This window comes from Pleurodeles waltl, chromosome 10 (genome assembly GCF_031143425.1).
Source record: "Pleurodeles waltl isolate 20211129_DDA chromosome 10, aPleWal1.hap1.20221129, whole genome shotgun sequence".
Taxonomy (NCBI): Eukaryota; Metazoa; Chordata; class Amphibia; order Caudata; family Salamandridae; genus Pleurodeles; species Pleurodeles waltl.
This window is the reverse complement of record NC_090449.1, coordinates 454,333,713-454,351,608: the sequence shown is the minus strand read 5'-3', so window position 1 is coordinate 454,351,608 and position 17,896 is coordinate 454,333,713. Positions and strand designations below refer to the sequence as shown.

Below are 17,896 nucleotides of genomic sequence, written 5' to 3'. Positions count from 1 at the left end.
GGATTCCTCGGCACCTGCTTTGCTTGTTCTAGACTCGGCTGGAGAAAACGCCAGACATCCACAGGGTACAAGAATATTATATCTTCTCTGTTGTAGACATAGGATAGCTCGCCTTTAGCTGAAACAACAGCATTAAAAAAAAAAAAAAAACAGCTTTGCAGTTCTGAAGACTCCATGTGAAAATCGAGCCTATTTACACTCTAGGCTAAATGCTTTCAGAAGAGAATGCAAGCAATTTATTCTCGTCTTTAAGCCCAACTGTATCCTTATTCAACAACTTGCACACTAACTTTGTGCCTCTACAGAAATGGTTAGACAAACTACCAAATGTAACTGGTTCATGTAGTTAAAGCTATCACATTAATTATCAGATACAACTCCACCCACAGTTAAGCTCCTTGTGGCTAATAAGAAGTCACTAGAGATGTATTTTCCACCATCTGCAATCTCTAAATTCAAAAGCATTGGCAAAGCCAGTATGTCTGGATTATGCGAGAACTATTGGCTTTACCAATGTGCTCGAGCCATGTTGTACACCAGCAAAGCATAGCTTAGAGTTAGTGGTGTAGAGGAGAGTGACGTGTGGTGACGTGGTATAGAGAGTTGTGGTGTAGGATAGAGTTGAGTGGCGCAGAGGGTCGTACAGTGGGATAGAAATGAGTAAAGTGTATTGTCAGTGTGTGTTGTGGGGTGCCAGACTAACGGAGAGGAGTGAAGTGTAGTAGTGTGTCTCCAAGGGTAGAGAGTGCAGTACATTGTCACGAAATGGTGTATATTGGAGCATGCATGGTGTGGTAGTGTGCTGCCAATACAGATAAAACATTTTTAATTCAAATTAATATTGTATTCGTGCAGACAGTTAAATCTATAGAGCACACAAATAATGTGTGGAAATCAGAATCACTTAGGGGGTCATTTTGACCTTGGCGGACGGCGGAGGCCGTCCGCCAAGGTACCGCCGCTGAATGACCGCACCGCGGTCAAAAGACCGCGGCGGCCATTCAGACATTTCCTCTGGGCCGGCGGGCGCTCTCCAAAAGAGCGCCCGCCGGCCCAGAGGAAATGCCCCTGCAACGAGGACGCCGGCTCAGAATTGAGCCGGCGTAGTTGCAGGGATGCGACGGGTGCAGTTGCCCCGCGGCACCCCCTACCGCCATCCTGTTCCTGGCGGTAGGGGGTGTCAGAATCCCCATGGCTGCGGAGCGCGCTCCGCAGCCATGGAGGATTCACAAGGGCAGTGGTAAACCGGCGGGAGACCGCCGGTTTACCCTTTCTGGCCGCGGCTGAACCGCCGCGGTCAGAATGCCCTAGGGAGCACCGCCAGCCTGTTGGCGGTGCTCCCGTGGTCGGTGACCCTGGCGGTCACCGGCCGCCAGGGTCAGAATGACCCCCTTAGTGATTTTATTTTTTTGATTGTGTTAAAATATTTGTTTCCACCACACCCCAGAATTCTAAAAAAGATGTTTCATTTGTGTTTTCCTAATTGATATGTTCTGAAATATTTGTACATTTTCATTTACTGGCATTTAAACTTTACTGTGTGCTACAAAAAAGTACCTCCAACACTTTCATTTGGCTCCCCTAGAATCTAACAATATGGTCACAAGTCCTCTCCCTTTGCAGTTGTAGATGGAAAAGTAAACCCAAACCTCCTGCTGAAGATGGATCCTAACATTTGACAGCTGTCTTTGAATGAACAGCATATGTGACAATAAAAAATGTAAAGGCCTGTTTATTACTCATTCACTTTTTGAACTCCCGCATGATTATATTAGGGCTGCTTCAGCACTCCCCACTCCACTACTTCAGCTTCTATGGGATGGTTGTGAAATTGGGGAAGGAGGATTGTTTATGTTTTTTGCTATTAGTGAAGAGGACTGAACAAAATAAACTCTCTCATTGACAGGACATTGTTCCTCACGGGCATGCAAGATTGTTGAACCGGTAGTGGCAGACAAGTAGAATCAGTCAAGCAGGAAGATATAAGACAGGAAACCTTTTCAAGATAAATACAGCATGTTTACTGCTTCCTGAGCTAGCATAAAATGAAAATTGCTGAAAACACACGTACTTTGTTGGAGTGCCTCTCAAGAAACAAAAACAAAATTTCCAGAAAGCAAGCACTCTTGGAAGAATACAATAACCAGTCTGAGAGATGGTAATTGGCCCATGCTCCACAGTAGGGACAAAGACATGTTGGATATCCTAAATTAAATAAATCCAACACATAGAAAGCAAGCAAATGTGAGTTAAAAAAACGAAAGTCAATGGTGAGCAATGAGTGGAATCCATTTCTAGGGAATTTTTCAGCATGTCCCAAATATGTCTTTACCACCAGACAGTGCAGCTCACTGGCAGGCTACAACCTAATGAGTGCCTTCGACTAGCTATTACCTCCACTTCATAAAAATCAACTTCCATCCATTTGAAGAAAAGTGGCATGATTTGATTGCCGCTTCCCTCATTCAGAAAACATACCTGGACATTAAAAACAAAAATGACCAAATAATTTTCATTATTGATAAGCCAGTGCTGTTGAGAACCTACTGTCCTTAGTTAAATCTAGCTCAAACCTTCCTTATGTGGTGAAAACGATTGATGGATGCATTACCAATTAGTTAACATTGTTCAGGGGCATTTTCATGTGCTGTATTGCTCTGGCCAGATGCCATCTACAGCACTGGAAGTGCTTACTCTAAAAATGCAGGATGACTTTCTGCCTCCTGGACCTCCACTTCTTAGCAGCATTTGGCCCCCATCCGTTATTACAGACTATAAGCCATACTGGAGTATTGGATTATTTTTCAAGGATAGTCACTAAGCTGGTTCACGTTCTCTATTTCCGACTTCTTGTAGGCAAATGTATTTCTTGTCAATCAGTCCTGCTTATTTAGGCTACAGGCAGCTTCCTGAAACTAAGGCCCATATTTATACTTTTTTACCGCCGGCTAACGCTATTTTGGTGCGCCGTGCGGGCGTCATATTTATACTTTGACGCATGGCGGTGCAAACAACAGGTGGGAGTCATTATTTTTGACGCACACCGCGGTGTCAAGTCGTAAAGGAAAACGATGTTAACGTGGCAGAAATGCCTGTGGGACGATTTACGACACCGCAAACCGGATATGCGCCGTTTTTTGACGCAATAGCGTAAAAAAAAACCCGCGAACACTGCCAGTTCACCAGAGGAGAGCCAAAATGGATCCCAGATGCCACTACAGACCCCAGCAAGATGACAGCAGACCAGGAACCAGCCAGTAGGATCCACACAAGAACCAGGACACTTTTAAGAAGAAAAGAAAGTGTTGTTTCAGTGCAGAGGAGCAGGAAATTCGGGTTAAAGAGGTGATGGAACACCAGCACCAGCTGTTTGTCACCTCAAAGTTGCCAATCAGTAGGAGAGAGGCTATATGGCAACAAATTGTTGACAAGATTAACAGTGTGGCAGAAGTACGCAGAACAGTCATCGAGTGCAAGAAACGCTGGCATGACTGCAAGCGCAGGACCAAGGAAAAGATGGCCAGGAACAGGAAGGCAGCACTGCAGACTGGAGGGGGGGGGGGGGGAAGTCCAGCACACCAGGAGGCCCTGGGCCACATGGAGGAGATGTTTGCAGCCGTCATCCCTGAGGAGATCGTCACAGGGATTCAAGGACAGGACAGCGCAGACTACCACGAGACAACGCACATGCAGGGTAAGTCGCATGGGGAATTATAATGCAATAATGTCAACTGCAGCCGGGGAGGGGGAAATACCTACTACACATTGCATGTAAGTCATAATATACATGGAGTGGCATTGGTAAAGGGGCACGGCAGGGGGGCATGGCCTGCACAAACAGAAGCTGGGGCACACCATTACACTACACCAACAACAGTCCCATGGGGGCATACTGTCATGCCAACAATGGAGCAAAGGGAAAGCCACGACAGGAGGGAAGGCCACTACGTCAAACTGATATCCTGGCACTCATCAGCCAACATACCTCCTACATTAACTAGGGCCCTATTAGCAATCCTCTAGCCAAACCAACAACTGCAATGTAACTGCAACAACAGTTGCCACTACCACCTCTGATCTGTGTGCAGCTCAAGTAGCCAATGGCAGTAACCTCCCCATGGAACATACATACCTAAATTAGGGGGTGAGGATGACATCTGCAACAATCTCCAGAAACAAGACAAAGGCCCCAGTACACTCAAATGTCAATGCCCATAGTTGCTGCAAACATCAGCCAATGTAAACAACAATAGGAGCAACACAGCACTAAGGACACACCCATGCTGCATATGTCAGGGTCCATCCTGTGCCTGGGTAACAAGGCAACATCACAAATGTCATACTGCTCAGACAACAGTATTGAGGAGGGGACACATGGAACTGGTCACTGAAATACACCTGCACAGTCAGAGGACGAAATAGGACACTGATACGATTATCAGGGCAATCCAATGTACCACACATTACCCAACATCAGCAGGACACATTAACAATGTCAACATCCATATCCCATCATAACATTGCCATGCATAGGATATGCAACATGTCAATTATAATTAAGTTGATTTGAAAGATCAGGGATTGGGGCGGGTCCTGATAGTTAAGTGTGCCGCCAGGGCCATCAGAACACCCACAGCCAGTGAAAGGTCTCACCATGTGTAGGAGGCTGGCCTGGTTTGTAGTGGTACCAAAGGGTACTTACACTCTGCACCAGGTCCAGTTATCCCTTATTAGTGTAGAAGAGGTGTCTAGCAGCTTAGGCTGATAGAAAAGGGTAGCTTAGCAGAGCAGCTTAGGCTGAACTAGGAGACGTGTGAAGCTCCCACTATACCACTGGTGTCATATGCACAATATCATAAGAAAACACAATACACAGATATACTAAAAATAAAGGTACTTTATTTTTATGACAATATGCCAAAGTATCTCAGTGAGTACCCTCAGTATGAGGATAGCAAATATACACAAGATATGTACACAATACCAAAATATGCAGTAATAGCAATAGAAAACAGTGTAAGCAATGTATAGTCACAATAGATTGCAATGGGAACACATAGGTATAGGGGCAACACAAACCATATACTCTAGAAGTGGAATGCGAACCACGAATGGACCCCAAACCTATGTGACCTTGTAGAGGGTCGCTGGGACTGTAAGAAAACAGTGAGGGTCAGAAAAATAGCCCACCCCAAGACCCTGAAAAGTCGGTGCAAAGTGCACCTAAGTTCCCCAGAGAGCACAGAAGTAGTGATAGGGGAATTCTGCAAGGACGACCAACACCAGCAATGCAACAACGATGGATTTCCAGACGAGAGTACCTGTGCAACAAGGGGACCAAGTCCAAGAGTCACGATCAAGTCGGGAGTGGGCAGATGCCCAGGAAATGCCAGCTGTTGGTGCAAAGAAGCTGCTACCGAATGGTAGAAGCTGTGGATTCTGCAAGAACGAAGAGGGCTAGAAACTTCCCCTTTGGAGGATGGATGTCCCACGTCGCGAAGAAGCTTGCAGAGGTGTTTCCGTGCAGAAAGACCGCAAACAAGCCTTGCTAGCTGCATGGGCCGCGGTTAGGCTTTTTGGATGCTGCTGTGGCCCAGGAGGGACCAGGATGTCGCCAATTGCGTGAGGAGACAGAGGGGGGCATCCAGCAAGACAAAGAGCCCACTCAGAAGCAAGCAGCACCCGCAGAAGTGCCGGAACAGGCACTACGAAGTGGAGTGAACCAGAGCTCACCCGAAGTCACAAAAGAAGGTCCCACGACGCCGGAGGACAACCCAGGAGGACGTGCACTGCAGGTTAGAGTGTCGGGGACCCAGGCTTGGCTGTGCACAAAGGAAATCCTGGAAGAGTGCACAGGAGCCGGAGCAGCTGCAAATCACGCGGTACCCAGCAATGCAGTCTAGCGTGGGGAGGCAAGGACTTACCTCCACCAAACTTGGACTGAAGAGTCACTGGACTGTGGGAGTCACTTGGACAGAGTTGCTGAGTTCCAGGGACCACGCTCGTCGTGCTGAGGGGACCCAGAGGACCGGTGATGCAGTCTTTTGGTGCCTGCGGTTGCAGGGGGAAGATTCCGTCGACCCACAGGAGATTTCTTCGGAGCTTCTAGTGCAGAGAGGAGGCAGACTACCCCCACAGCATGCACCACCAGGAAAACAGTCGAGAAGGCGGCCGGATCAGCGTTACAAGGTCGCAGTAGTCGTCTTTGCTACTTTGTTGCAGTTTTGCTGGCGTCCAGAGCAGTCAGCGGTCGATTCCTTGGCAGAAGGTGAAGAGAGGGATGCAGAGGAACTCTGATGAGCTCTTGCATTCGTTATCTAAAGAATTCCCCCAAAGCATAGACCCTAAATAGCCAGAAAAGGAGGTTTGGCTACTTAGGAAGGAGGATAGGCTAGCAACACAGGTAAGAGCCTATCGGACGGAGTCTCTGACGTCACCTGCTGACCCTGGCCACTCAGCAGTCCAGTGTGCCAGCAGCACCTCTGTTTCCAAGATGGCAGAGGTCTGGAGCACACTGGAGGAGCTCTTGGCACCTCCTAGGGGAGGTGCAGGTCAGGGGAGTGGTCACTCCCCTTTCCTTTGTCCAGTTTCATGCCAGAGCAGGGCTGGGGGATCCCTGAACCGGTGTAGACTGGCTTATGCAGAGATGGGCACCATCTGTGCCCATCAAAGCATTTCCAGAGGCTGGGGGAGGCTACTCCTCCCCAGCCCTGACACCTTTTTCCAAAGGGAGAGGGTGTAACACCCTCTCTCTGGGGAAGTCCTTTGTTCTGCCTTCCTGGGCCAAGCCTGGCTGGACCCCAGGAGGGCAGAAACCTGTCTGAGGGGTTGGCAGCAGCTGCAGCTGCAGTGAAACCCCGGGAAAGGTAGTTTGGCAGTACCCGGGTCTGTGCTAGAGACTCGGGGGATCATGGAATTGTCTCCCCAATGCCAGAATGGCATTGGGGTGACAATTCCATGATTTTAGACACGTTACATGGCCATGTTCGGAGTTACCATTGTGACACTATACGTATGTCGTGACATATGTATAGTGCACGCGTGTAATGGTGTCCCCGCACTCACAAAGTCCGGGGAATTTGCCCTGAACAATGTGGGAGCACCTTGGCTAGTGCCAGGGTGCCCACACACTAAGCAACTTAGCACCCATCCTTTACCAGGTAGAGGTTAGACATATAGGTGACTTATAAGTTACTTAAGTGCAGTGGTAAATGGCTGTGAAATAACGTGGACGTTATTTCACTCAGGCTGCAGTGGCACGCCTGTGGAAGAATTGTCAGAGCTCCCTATGGGTGGCAAAAGAAATGCTGCAGCCCATAGGGATCTCCTGGAACCCCAATACCCTGGGTATCTCTGTACCATATACTAGGGAATTATAAGGGTGTTCCAGTATGCCAATGTAAATTGGTGAAATTGGTCACTAGCCTGTTAGTGACAATTTGGAAAGAAATGAGAGAGCATAACCACTGAGGTTCTGGTTAGCAGAGCCTCAGTGAGACAGTTAGTCATCACACAGGTAACACATACAGGGCACACTTATGAGCACTGGGGCCCTGACCTGATGAGTCTTCATTGTCTAAGTAGAAATATCTGGAGAGTCCATCTGCATTGGAGTGGGTACTCCCAGATCTATGTTCTACTGTATAGTCCATTCCCTGTAGAGATATGGAACACCTCAACAATTTAGGGTTTTCACCTTTCATTTGTTTTAGCCAAAGTAGAGGTTTGTGGTCTGTCTGAACAATGAAGTGAGTGCCAAACAGGTATGGCCTCAACTTGTTCAGTGCCCAGACCACAGCAAAGGCCTCCCTCTCTATGGCAGACCAACGCTTTTCTCTAGGGGTCAACCTCCTGCTGATAAAAGCAACAGGTGGATCCTGGCCCTCAGAATTAAGTTGTGATAAGACTGCCCCCACCCCTAATTCAGATGCATCAGTTTGGACAATGAATTTTTTGGAGTAACAGGGGCTTTTCAGGACAGGTGCAGAGCACAAGGCCTGCTTCAGCTCCTCAAAAGCTTTCTGACAGTTTGCTGTCCATAATACCTTTTTAGGCATTTTCTTTGAAGTGAGGTCATTAAGAGGGGCTGCTATGGAGCCATAGTTATTTATGAACCTCCTGTAGTACCCAGTGAGGCCTAAAAAGGCTCTAACCTGAGTCTGAGTTGTAGGGGGAACCCAATCTATAATAGTTTGGATTTTCCCCTGAAGTGGTGCAATCTGTTCTCCACCTACCAGGTGTCCCAGATAAACCACTTTCCCCTGCCCTATCTGGCACTTTGAAGCCTTGATAGTGAGGCCTGCCTTTTGCAGGGCCTCCAAAACTTTCCATAGGTGGACCAGGTGATCATCCCAGCTGGAGCTAAAGACAGCTATATCATCTAGATATGCTGCACTAAAAGCCTCCAGCCCTTGCAGAACTGTATTCACCAACCTCTGAAAAGTGGCAGGTGCATTTTTCAAACCAAAGGGCATTACTGTGAATTGGTAGTGCCCTCCAATGGTAGAAAATGCAGTTTTTGCTTTAGCATCCTCTGATAACTTGATCTGCCAATACCCTGCAGTCAAATCAAAGGTGCTTAGATACTTGGCAGATGCCAGTGTATCTATTAGCTCATCTGCCCTGGGTATAGGGTGAGCATCAGTTTTAGTTACCTGGTTGAGACCTCTGTAGTCAACACAAAATCTCATTTCCCTTTTACCATCTTTGGAATGAGGTTTTGGTACAAGTACCACAGGAGAGGCCCATGGACTTTCAGAGTGCTCAACCACTCCCAGTTCAAGCATTTTCTGCACCTCTTGTTTTATGCAGTCTTTGACATGGTCAGGCTGCCTATAGATCTTACTTTTGACAGGCAAGCTGTCTCCAGTATCTATAGTGTGCTCACACCAAGAAGTGGTGCCTGGCACAGTAGAAAAGAGTTCAGAAAACTGACCCAGGAGATTTATGCAGTGATCTTTCTGCTCAACAGTAAGACAATCTGCCAGAACTACACCTTCCACTAGAGCATCTTGTTCTGTGGAAGAGAAGAGATCAGGGAGAGGGTCACTCTTATTCCTGTCCCTCATCTGTTGCCATGAGCAGGCTGAGATCAGCCCTGTCCTAGTAGGGTTTCAGGCGATTGATATGGAGCACCCTAAGGGGACTCCTGGCAGTGCCCAAGTCAACTACGTAGGTGACCCACACTTTCTGCCCTGGTTGGTACTGAATCAGAACAGCCTTCTGGTCATGCCATTGCTTTTGGAGCTCTTGGCTGGCCTGAAGGTTTTTAATGGCCTTTTTCATGTACTCAGCCATCCTAGATCTTAGGCCAAGTACATTGTCCACTATGTCTTGCTTAGGAGCTTTTAAAGGTTGTTCCCAACCCTCCTTCACAAGTGTTAGAGGACCTCTTACAGGGTGTCCAAATAGAAGTTCAAAGGGGCTGAAGCCCACTCCTTTTTGGGGTACCTCCCTGTAAGCAAAAAGGAGGCAAGGTAACGGGACAACCCATCTTCTCCGGAGTTTTCCAGGGAGTCCCATTATCATTCCTTTGAGAGTTTTATTAAACCTCTTAACCAGTCCATTTGTTTGTGGATGATAGGGTGTAGTAAACTTGTATGTCACACCACATTCCTTCCACATGGCTTTTAAGTAAGCAGACATGAAGTTGCTACCCCTGTCTGATACCACCTCTTTTGGGAAGCCCACCCTGGAAAAGATTCCTAGGAGGGCCTTTGCACTGCAGGAGCTGTAGTGGTTCTTAGAGGAATTGCTTCAGGATATCTGGTGGCATGGTCCACTACCACCAAGATAAACCTATTGCCTGAAGCAGTAGGAGGGTCAAGGGGGGGCAACTATGTCAACCCCTACCCTTTCAAAGGGAACCCCAACCACAGGTAGTGGAATAAGGGGTGCCACCTGTTTTGCCACTGGCTTGACAGGTGACACAGGACTTACAAAATTCCTTTGTGTCCTCTGACATTCTTGGCCAATGAAACAAGGGAACAAGCCTGTCCCAAGTTTTCATTTGTCCCAAATGTCTAGCCAAGGGAATGTTGTGGGCTAGAGTTAGGAGGAACTCTCTGTATTGCAAGGGAATGACCAATCTCCTGGCTGCCCCAGGTTTAGGGTCCCTTGCCTCCGTATACAAGAGGTTGTCCTCCCAGTAAATTCTGTGAGAGTCACTGGGTAGACCCTCTAGTGTGGGACAGGTCTGCTGTGCCACACTCGGCTCCTCCTTGGCAGGCTCCCCTCCACCCAAAAGCTCAGCAGTGTCTGCTTCAAGCTCCTCTGGTGTAGGTTCTGCACAGGGTGGAAATTCTTCTTCCTCAGAAGTTGAATCCGCTGTAGAGGGAGGGATAGTAGGTAGTGTTTTACCTTTACTAACCCTAGCTTTAGGGAGCACTTGGTCCATTGTTCCAGGATCCAAGTCACCCTGTCCTTTTTGCTTTTTGGCCTGAGCCCTTGTCAAAGCAAAAATATGCCCAGAAATGCCCAGCATTGCTGCATGAGCCTCCAACTCCACTTCTGCCCAAGCTGATGTCTCTAAATCATTCCCTAGTAGACAGTCTACAGGTAAATCTGAGGCAACCACAACTTTCTTTGGACCAGTAACCCCCCCCCCCCCCCCCCCCATCCCCCAGTTGAGATTCACAACACCCATGGGGTGGCTAAGAGTGTTGTTATGAGCATCAGTCACTTGGTACTGGTGACCAAGTAGGTGTTGTTCAGGGTGGACCGGTTTCTCTATTTATTACCATGATAACACTGGCACCTGTGTCCCTGTAGGCCTGAACCTCAGCACCATTTATTCGGGGACGTTGCTTGTACTTATCTATATTAAGGGGACAAGCAACCAAGGTGGCCAAATCAATGGCACCTTCAGAGACTAACACAGCCTCTGTGGTCTCCCTAACAAGACGAACCTCAACTAAATTACCAAAAGTGAGCCCAGCTACTCCCTTGGATTGGCTATTAGTAGGTTTGCTCCCACCACCACTGCTATTACTAGGGGCACTAGGTGTAGCAGCAGGGGTTGTAGTAGTAGGAGGCTTGGTGCTTTTCTTTGGACCACTGGGATCAGTTGTCCAATGGCCTTTTACTTTACATAAATAGCACCATGGTTTCTTAACTTGATTTGAAGAGGATTTGGGCCCACCCCCCCCAACCAGAGTGTTTTTGTGAGCCTGATGAAGACTCCTTTTTAGATTTGTCCCCACCCTTGTCTGAAGACTTACCATCCTTCTTCTTGCCATCCTTGTCACCCCCTGTATGAACTTTTCTGTTCACCCTTGTTCTGACCCATTTGTCTGCCTTCTTTCCCAATTCTTGGGGAGAGGTCAGATCAGAGTCCACTAGGTACTGGTGCAACAAATCAGACACACAATTATTAAGAATATGCTCTCTCAGGATTAAGTTATACAGGCTTTCATAGTCAGAAACTTTACTGCCATGTAACCGCCCCTCCAAGGCCTTCACTGAATGGTCAACAAAGTCTACCCAGTCTTGTGAAGACTCCTTTTTGGTTTCTCTGAACTTGATCCTGTACTGTTCAGTGGTTAAGCCATAACCATCTAGGAGTGCATTCTTAAGAACTGTAAAATTATTGGCATCACTTTCTTTAACAGTAAGGAGCCTCTCCCTACCCTTTCCATTGAAATATAGCCATAGGATAGCAGCCCACTGCCTTTGAGGGACCCCCTGTACAACACAGGCCCTCAAGTGCAGCAAACCACTTGTTAATGTCATCCCCCTCCTTGTAAGGGGGAACTATCTTGTGAAGATTCCTAGAATCCTGCTTGTTTACAGGATTACTATCTGTAATACTGCTGCTGCCACCATGGGGTCCAAACCCCAACCTCTGTCTTTCTTTTTCTAAGTCAAATGCTTCCCTGTTTAGATCCAGCTGTTGCTTTTTCAGCTTCAGCCTGGACTCTTCCACTCTCAATCTATTGAGTTCCCTTTCTTACATTCTGTCTTCAGGGAGGGTGGGTTGGGCATGCCTTGACACAGAAGAATGGTGTGAATGAACAGCGGGAGACCTGTCCCTAACAGATGGCACTCTTACAACCTGGCCTAAAGGAGTAACCTCTATACTATGATGAGACCTCACCTCAGTACCAGCCCTGCTAGGTGGCCTGCTAAGGGGCAGGTTGGGAAGATTCCCTTCTAATCCTCTTACTGGGGGTGCCCCAGAATCAGAGTGTGAACCATCAGCTAATTTCTCACCAGATGTGCCAACTATGGTCTTATCCTGTTCAATGAGCATATTAACTAACAATTCTCTTGAGGGATTCTTCCCTACCCCTAAACCTCTTTCAATGCAGAGACTCCTTGCTCCTTTCCAGCTAAGGTGGTCATAAGCAGTCTTGGACAGATCCAGAGTTTGACCTGTACCAGACATAATAGAAAAGGTTTAAGGTACAGAAAAAGAAAGAAAAAGTTTCAGAAAAAAAACTTTTTAAACTTTTTAAGAACTTTTTGAAAGTTTTAGAGGTACTTTTCAGCACTTAGCAAAGGAGTAAGAGAAGAAAAGCAAAACTTTTTGGTTAGGTGTACATACACTGAACTTGTTTTGTATATTTTTCTCTTATGAAAAGTACAAAATGACAAAGTGGTAAGTAGTTGCAAGTACTTATCCCACCGCTGCACAACCAATGTAGGAGGCTGGCCTGGCTTGTAGTGGGTACCAAGGGGTACTTACACCAGGTCCAGGTATCCCTTATTAGTGTAGAAGAGGTGTCTAGCAGCTTAGGCTGATAGAAAAGGGTAGCTTAGCAAAGCAGCTTAGGCTGAACTAGGAGACGTGTGAAGCTCCCACTATACCACTGGTGTCATATGCACAATATCATAAGAAAACACAATACACAGATATACTAAAAATAAAGGTACTTTATTTTTATGACAATATGCCAAAGTATCTCAGTGAGTACCCTCAGTATGAGGATAGCAAATATACACAAGATATATGTACACAATACCAAAATATGCAGTAATAGCAATAGAAAACAGTGCAAGCAATGTATAGTCACAATAGATTGCAATGGGAAGACATAGGTATAGGGGCAACACAAACCATATACTCTAGAAGTGGAATGCGAACCACAAATGGACCCCAAACCTATGTGAACTTGTAGAGGGTCGCTGGGACTGTAAGAAAATAGTGAGGGTTAGAAAAATAGCCCACCCCAAGACCCTGAAAAGTGGGTGCAAAGTGCACCTAAGTTCCCCAGAGAGCACAGAAGTTGTGATGGGGGAATTCTGCAAGGAATACCAACACCAGCAATGCAACAACGATGGATTTCCAGACGAGAGTACCTGTGGAACAAGGGGAACCAAGTCCAAGAGTCACGATCAAGTCGGGAGTGGGCAGATGCCCAGGAAATACCAGCTGTTGGTGCAAAGAAGCTGCTACCGGATGGTAGAAGCTGTGGATTCTGCAAGAACGAAGAGGGCTAGAAACTTCCCCTTTGGAGGATGGATGTCCCACATCGTGAAGAAGCTTGCAGAGGTGTTTCCGTGCAGAAAGACCGCAACAAGCCTTGCTAGCTGCAAGGGTCGCGGTTAGGGGTTTTGGATGCTGCTGTGGCCCAGGAGGGACCAGGATGTTGGCAATTGCGTGAGGAGACAGAGGGAGCATCCAGCAAGACAAAGAGCCCACTCGGAAGCAAGCAGCACCCGCAGAAGTGCCGAAACAGGCACTACGAAGTGAAGTGAACCGGAGCTCACCCGAAGTCACAAAAGAAGGTCCCACGACGCCGGAGGACAACCCAGGAGGTCGTGCACTGCAGGTTAGAGTGTCAGGGACCCAGGCTTGGCTGTGCACAAAGGAAATCCTGGAAGAGTGCACAGGAGCCGGAGCAGCTGCAAATCACGCGGTACCCAGCAATGCAGTCTAGCGTGGGGAGGCAAGGACTTACCTCCACCAAACTTGGACTGAAGAGTCACTGGACTGTGGGAGTGACTTGGACAGAGTTGCTGAGTTCCAGGGACCACGCTAGTCGTGCTGAGAGGGGACCCAGAGGACCGGTGATGCAGTCTTTTGGTGCCTGCGGTTGCAGGGGGCAGATTCCGTTGACCCACAGGAGATTTCTTCGGAGCTTCTAGTGCAGAGAGAAGGCAGACTGCCCCCACAGCATGCACCACCAGGAAAACAGTCGAGAAGGCGGCCGGATCAGCGTTACAAGGTCGCAGTAGTCGTCTTTGCTACTTCGTTGCAGTTTTGCAGGCGTCCAGAGCAGTCAGCGGTCGATTCCTTGGCAGAAGGTGAAGAGAGGGATGCAGAGGAACTCTGATGAGCTCTTGCATTCGTTATCTAAAGAATTCCCCAAAGCAGAGACCCTAAATAGCCAGAAAAGGAGGTTTGGCTACTTAGGAAGGAGGATAGGCTAGCAACACCGGTAAGAGCCTATCAGAAAGAGTCTGACGTCACCTGCTGGCCCTGGCCACTCAGAGCAGTCCAGTGTGCCAGCAGCACCTCTGTTTCCAAGATGGCAGAGGTCTGGAGCACACTGGAGGAGCTCTGGGCACCTCCCAGGGGAGGTGCAGGTCAGGGGAGTGGTCACTCCCCTTTCCTTTGTCCAGTTTCGCGCCAGAGCAGGGCTGGGGGATCCCTGAACCGGTGTAGACTGGCTTATGCAGAGATGGGCACCATCTGTGCCCATCAAAGCATTTCCAGAGGCTGGGGGAGGCTACTCCTCCCCAGCCCTGACCCCTTTTTCCAAAGGGAGAGGGTGTAACACCCTCTCTCTGAGGAAGCCCTTTGTTCTGCCTTCCTGGGCCAAGCCTTGCTGGACCCCAGGAGGGCAGACACCTGTCTGAGGGGTTGGCGGCAGCAGCAGCAGCTGCAGTGAAACCCCGGGAAAGGTAGTTTGGCAGTACCCGGGTCTGTGCTAGAGACTCAGGGGATCATGGACTTGTCTCCCCAATGCCAGAATGTTTTTAGACCTGTTACGTGGCCATGTTCGGAGTTACCATTGTGACACTATACATATGTCGTGACATATGTATAGTGCACGCGTGTAATGGTGTCCCGCACTCACAAAGTCCGGGGAATTTGCCCTGAACGATGTGGGGGCACCTTGGCTAGTGCCAGGGTGTCCACACACTAAGCAACTTAGCACCCAACCTTTACCAGGTAGAGGTTAGACATATAGGTGACTTATAAGTTACTTAAGTGCAGTGGTAAATGGCTGTGAAATAACATGGACGTTATTTCACTCAGGCTTCAGTGGCAGGCCTGTATAAGAATTGTCAGAGCTCCCTGTGGGTGGCAAAAGAAATGCTGCAGCCCATCGGGATCTCCTGGAACCCCAATACCCTGGGTACCCTGTACCATATACTAGGGAATTATAAGGGTGTTCCAGTATGCCAATGTAAATTGGTGAAATTGGTCACTAGCCTGTTAGTGACAATTTGGAAAAGAAATGAGAGAGCATAACCACTGAGGTTCTGGTTAGCAGAGCCTCAGTGAGACAGTTAGTCATCACACAGGAAACACATACAGGGCACACTTATGAGCACTGGGGCCCTGGCTGGCAGGGTCCCAGTGACACATACAACTAAAACAACATATATACAGTGAAATATGGGGGTAACATGCCAGACAAGATGGTACTTTCCTACACCATGAGAATGGGTATACACTGAGGGTCGAGTAGGACAAAAAGGTGGCAATTCTCTATTTGGCATAAAGCAACACCTAGAGGCAATGAGGCTGACAAGTCTGATAACTCAATAACATACATGTAACACACAGGTGGGCCATAGGCCTGAAACAATGGCCATCTGAAGGACTGCAGGTATTAATACAAACTAAGATCACAAAGTGAATTCATCAAAAGGCAGGCACGTCACGTCCAAATTGTCACAACACAGACACACTAATTGTACCCTGTTTCATTGCAGAGGAAGATGGATCTCCTGCCGATATGCCTGTCCCAGATTTCCCTGATGACATGGATGACGAGCCCATAAACATTCCCCAGGAGACCATCCAAAAGGTCCTTGAAACCCTCCAGACCCCACCTTCAGTCACAAGGAGGAGCACAGAACAAGCAGCCATCGCAGAGGATCCACCCACCACCCCAATTGTAAGACCTGCCAGCTCCAATACAGCTGAGGACTCAGACGACACTGCCACCAGCTTTGAGAGAACTGTAGTTGGAGTACAGCGGGAGCTGGCCAAGGAGGTGCAGGTGGGGATGCAAAATATGGCAGCCTTGAGGGGGGTGCATTCGTGCATGATGTCATCTGCAGATCAGGCAGCAGCTATGCAAGCCCTAACATCCATACTGCAAGGACTCCAAGAAACTGTCAAGGAATTCACCACTGCAGTAAGGGAGTTGCCACAACACCTCGCACCCCAAACCTTCCACTGCATGCACGAATGCAATCATGACTCCCTCAGGGCCGACCTGGCTGCCTACCATTGTGTTGTGGCTGCTATTCTCAAGAACCAGCAGATCCTCCTTGCTGCAGTACTGCCCTTAAGACCTTCACAGGGAGCAGCGACCGGGATGTCTGACTCCACGTCTTCTAACACTGAGGTATGTGTTGCCCCTTCACAACCAGCAACAACAAGGACAAAGCAGGCAACACACACATCAGAAGAAGAAGACATGGAACAGATCACATTCACAAGGAAAAGTACCCAGAAGCACTAGTCCCTGCCACACGGCTGACATTTACCAAGGTCCTGTGCTTTGTAACTTGCCAGTCTTGCAACAACTGTACTCAAGCACTGTTCTGCAAACCACTGTATATCTGGTCTCCCAGCCCAGTGATTGTCTCTCTCCTACTCATTGCCAAATCCTGTCCCTCTGCAGTGTCTGAAACAGCAACCCCAGCATGACAAAAGCATTTTGGTAAACCCTTGTGTTGGATCACAATAGAAGATATCACTATAATGGACTCACAGTCATGGACAATGTACATATAGCACTACAGCACTTTTCAATAAATAGCACTTACACCACATCTGTCTCTGGGTAATGTGACATATCAACTGTGCAGTAGATAATTGGAATGTCCCTACTGTCAAATAACGTAGCTTCTCAATACAACTGTCCAGATATTTTGTAGTTAGAGAAATCTGCACAGTGACCATGATTGCATCATACTCTGCCCATCCTGAGGGAATAATCTGATGAAGTGAGAAACCATAGACCACCATGCTGTGTTGGACAGAAGAATGCTTCCTCAGGGGATAACTAAGTCATCAAATAGTGCCCGTTAAATGTTGTCAACATGCACAAATAACACCATAAACATGCCACACTAATCTAACTAAACACAAAAAAACTGCAAAAATGAAGGTGTCTGAGTTAACGTACAAATAGGTAATCATGCCGAACTGTCACAAATGATGTATGAGGGTCATGAAGACAAGAATACAAGATTGCCAACGAGAACTCATCTTATAAGGGTGTGCATGATCATCACACTGCAGTCAGTGCTTCCAGACTTGATATTGGGGATACAGTTTTAGGTCTTAGTGACTTTGAAAACACACTTATCAGCAGAAACATTGTCATCCATATTGACTGTGATTGGTGGTTGCAACAAAGGTTAGACACTTTGCAAGGTAGCTCTGGATTAGCTGCCAATCGTACAGCTTAGTTGGGATTTGTTTGTAGCATAGGACACAGATGTTATAGTACAAAAGAGATGTACACAGAATCCAAACCCACGATCAAGTACCATTCAACACATACTATTAAGGGGTAACCAAATATTTATTGAAAGCTAACCATAGATGAGGAAACTGAGGGAAAAATCTTACCTACCCTAATCTACCCGGACTACTCATTACCCACAACTGTCCCTAACTAACCTAAGCTACACTTACTTATCACGTGTAATGAAATGTTCTAAACATCTACCCCCCCCCCCCCCCCCCCCCTTATGAGACGGG

General features: G+C 47.7%; 2 protein-coding genes across 4 annotated transcripts in view; both read left to right on the top strand.

The window, feature by feature from the left end:
* TMUB1 (transmembrane and ubiquitin like domain containing 1) overlaps nucleotides 1-17,896 on the top strand; it is a 281,266-nt gene that overhangs the window by 25,891 nt on the left and 237,479 nt on the right. The gene's annotated exons all lie outside the window — the stretch shown is intronic.
* On the top strand, nucleotides 1,941-16,957 carry LOC138261614 (nuclear apoptosis-inducing factor 1-like). Its single transcript, XM_069210738.1, has 2 exons — nucleotides 1,941-3,694; nucleotides 15,889-16,957. Exons 1-2 carry the CDS (start codon nucleotides 3,349-3,351, stop codon nucleotides 16,644-16,646), a joined length of 1,104 nt encoding a protein of 367 aa, XP_069066839.1. The 5' UTR covers nucleotides 1,941-3,348; the 3' UTR covers nucleotides 16,647-16,957.

Bases quoted from the DNA above. Each gene is read 5' to 3' on its own strand.
- LOC138261614 (XM_069210738.1), top strand. From the start codon at position 3,349: ATGGAACACCAGCACCAGCTGTTTGTCACCTCAAAGTTGCCAATCAGT. The intron at 3,695-15,888 runs GTAAGTCGCATG...GTTTCATTGCAG, and splicing joins CGAGACAACGCACATGCAGG to AGGAAGATGGATCTCCTGCC.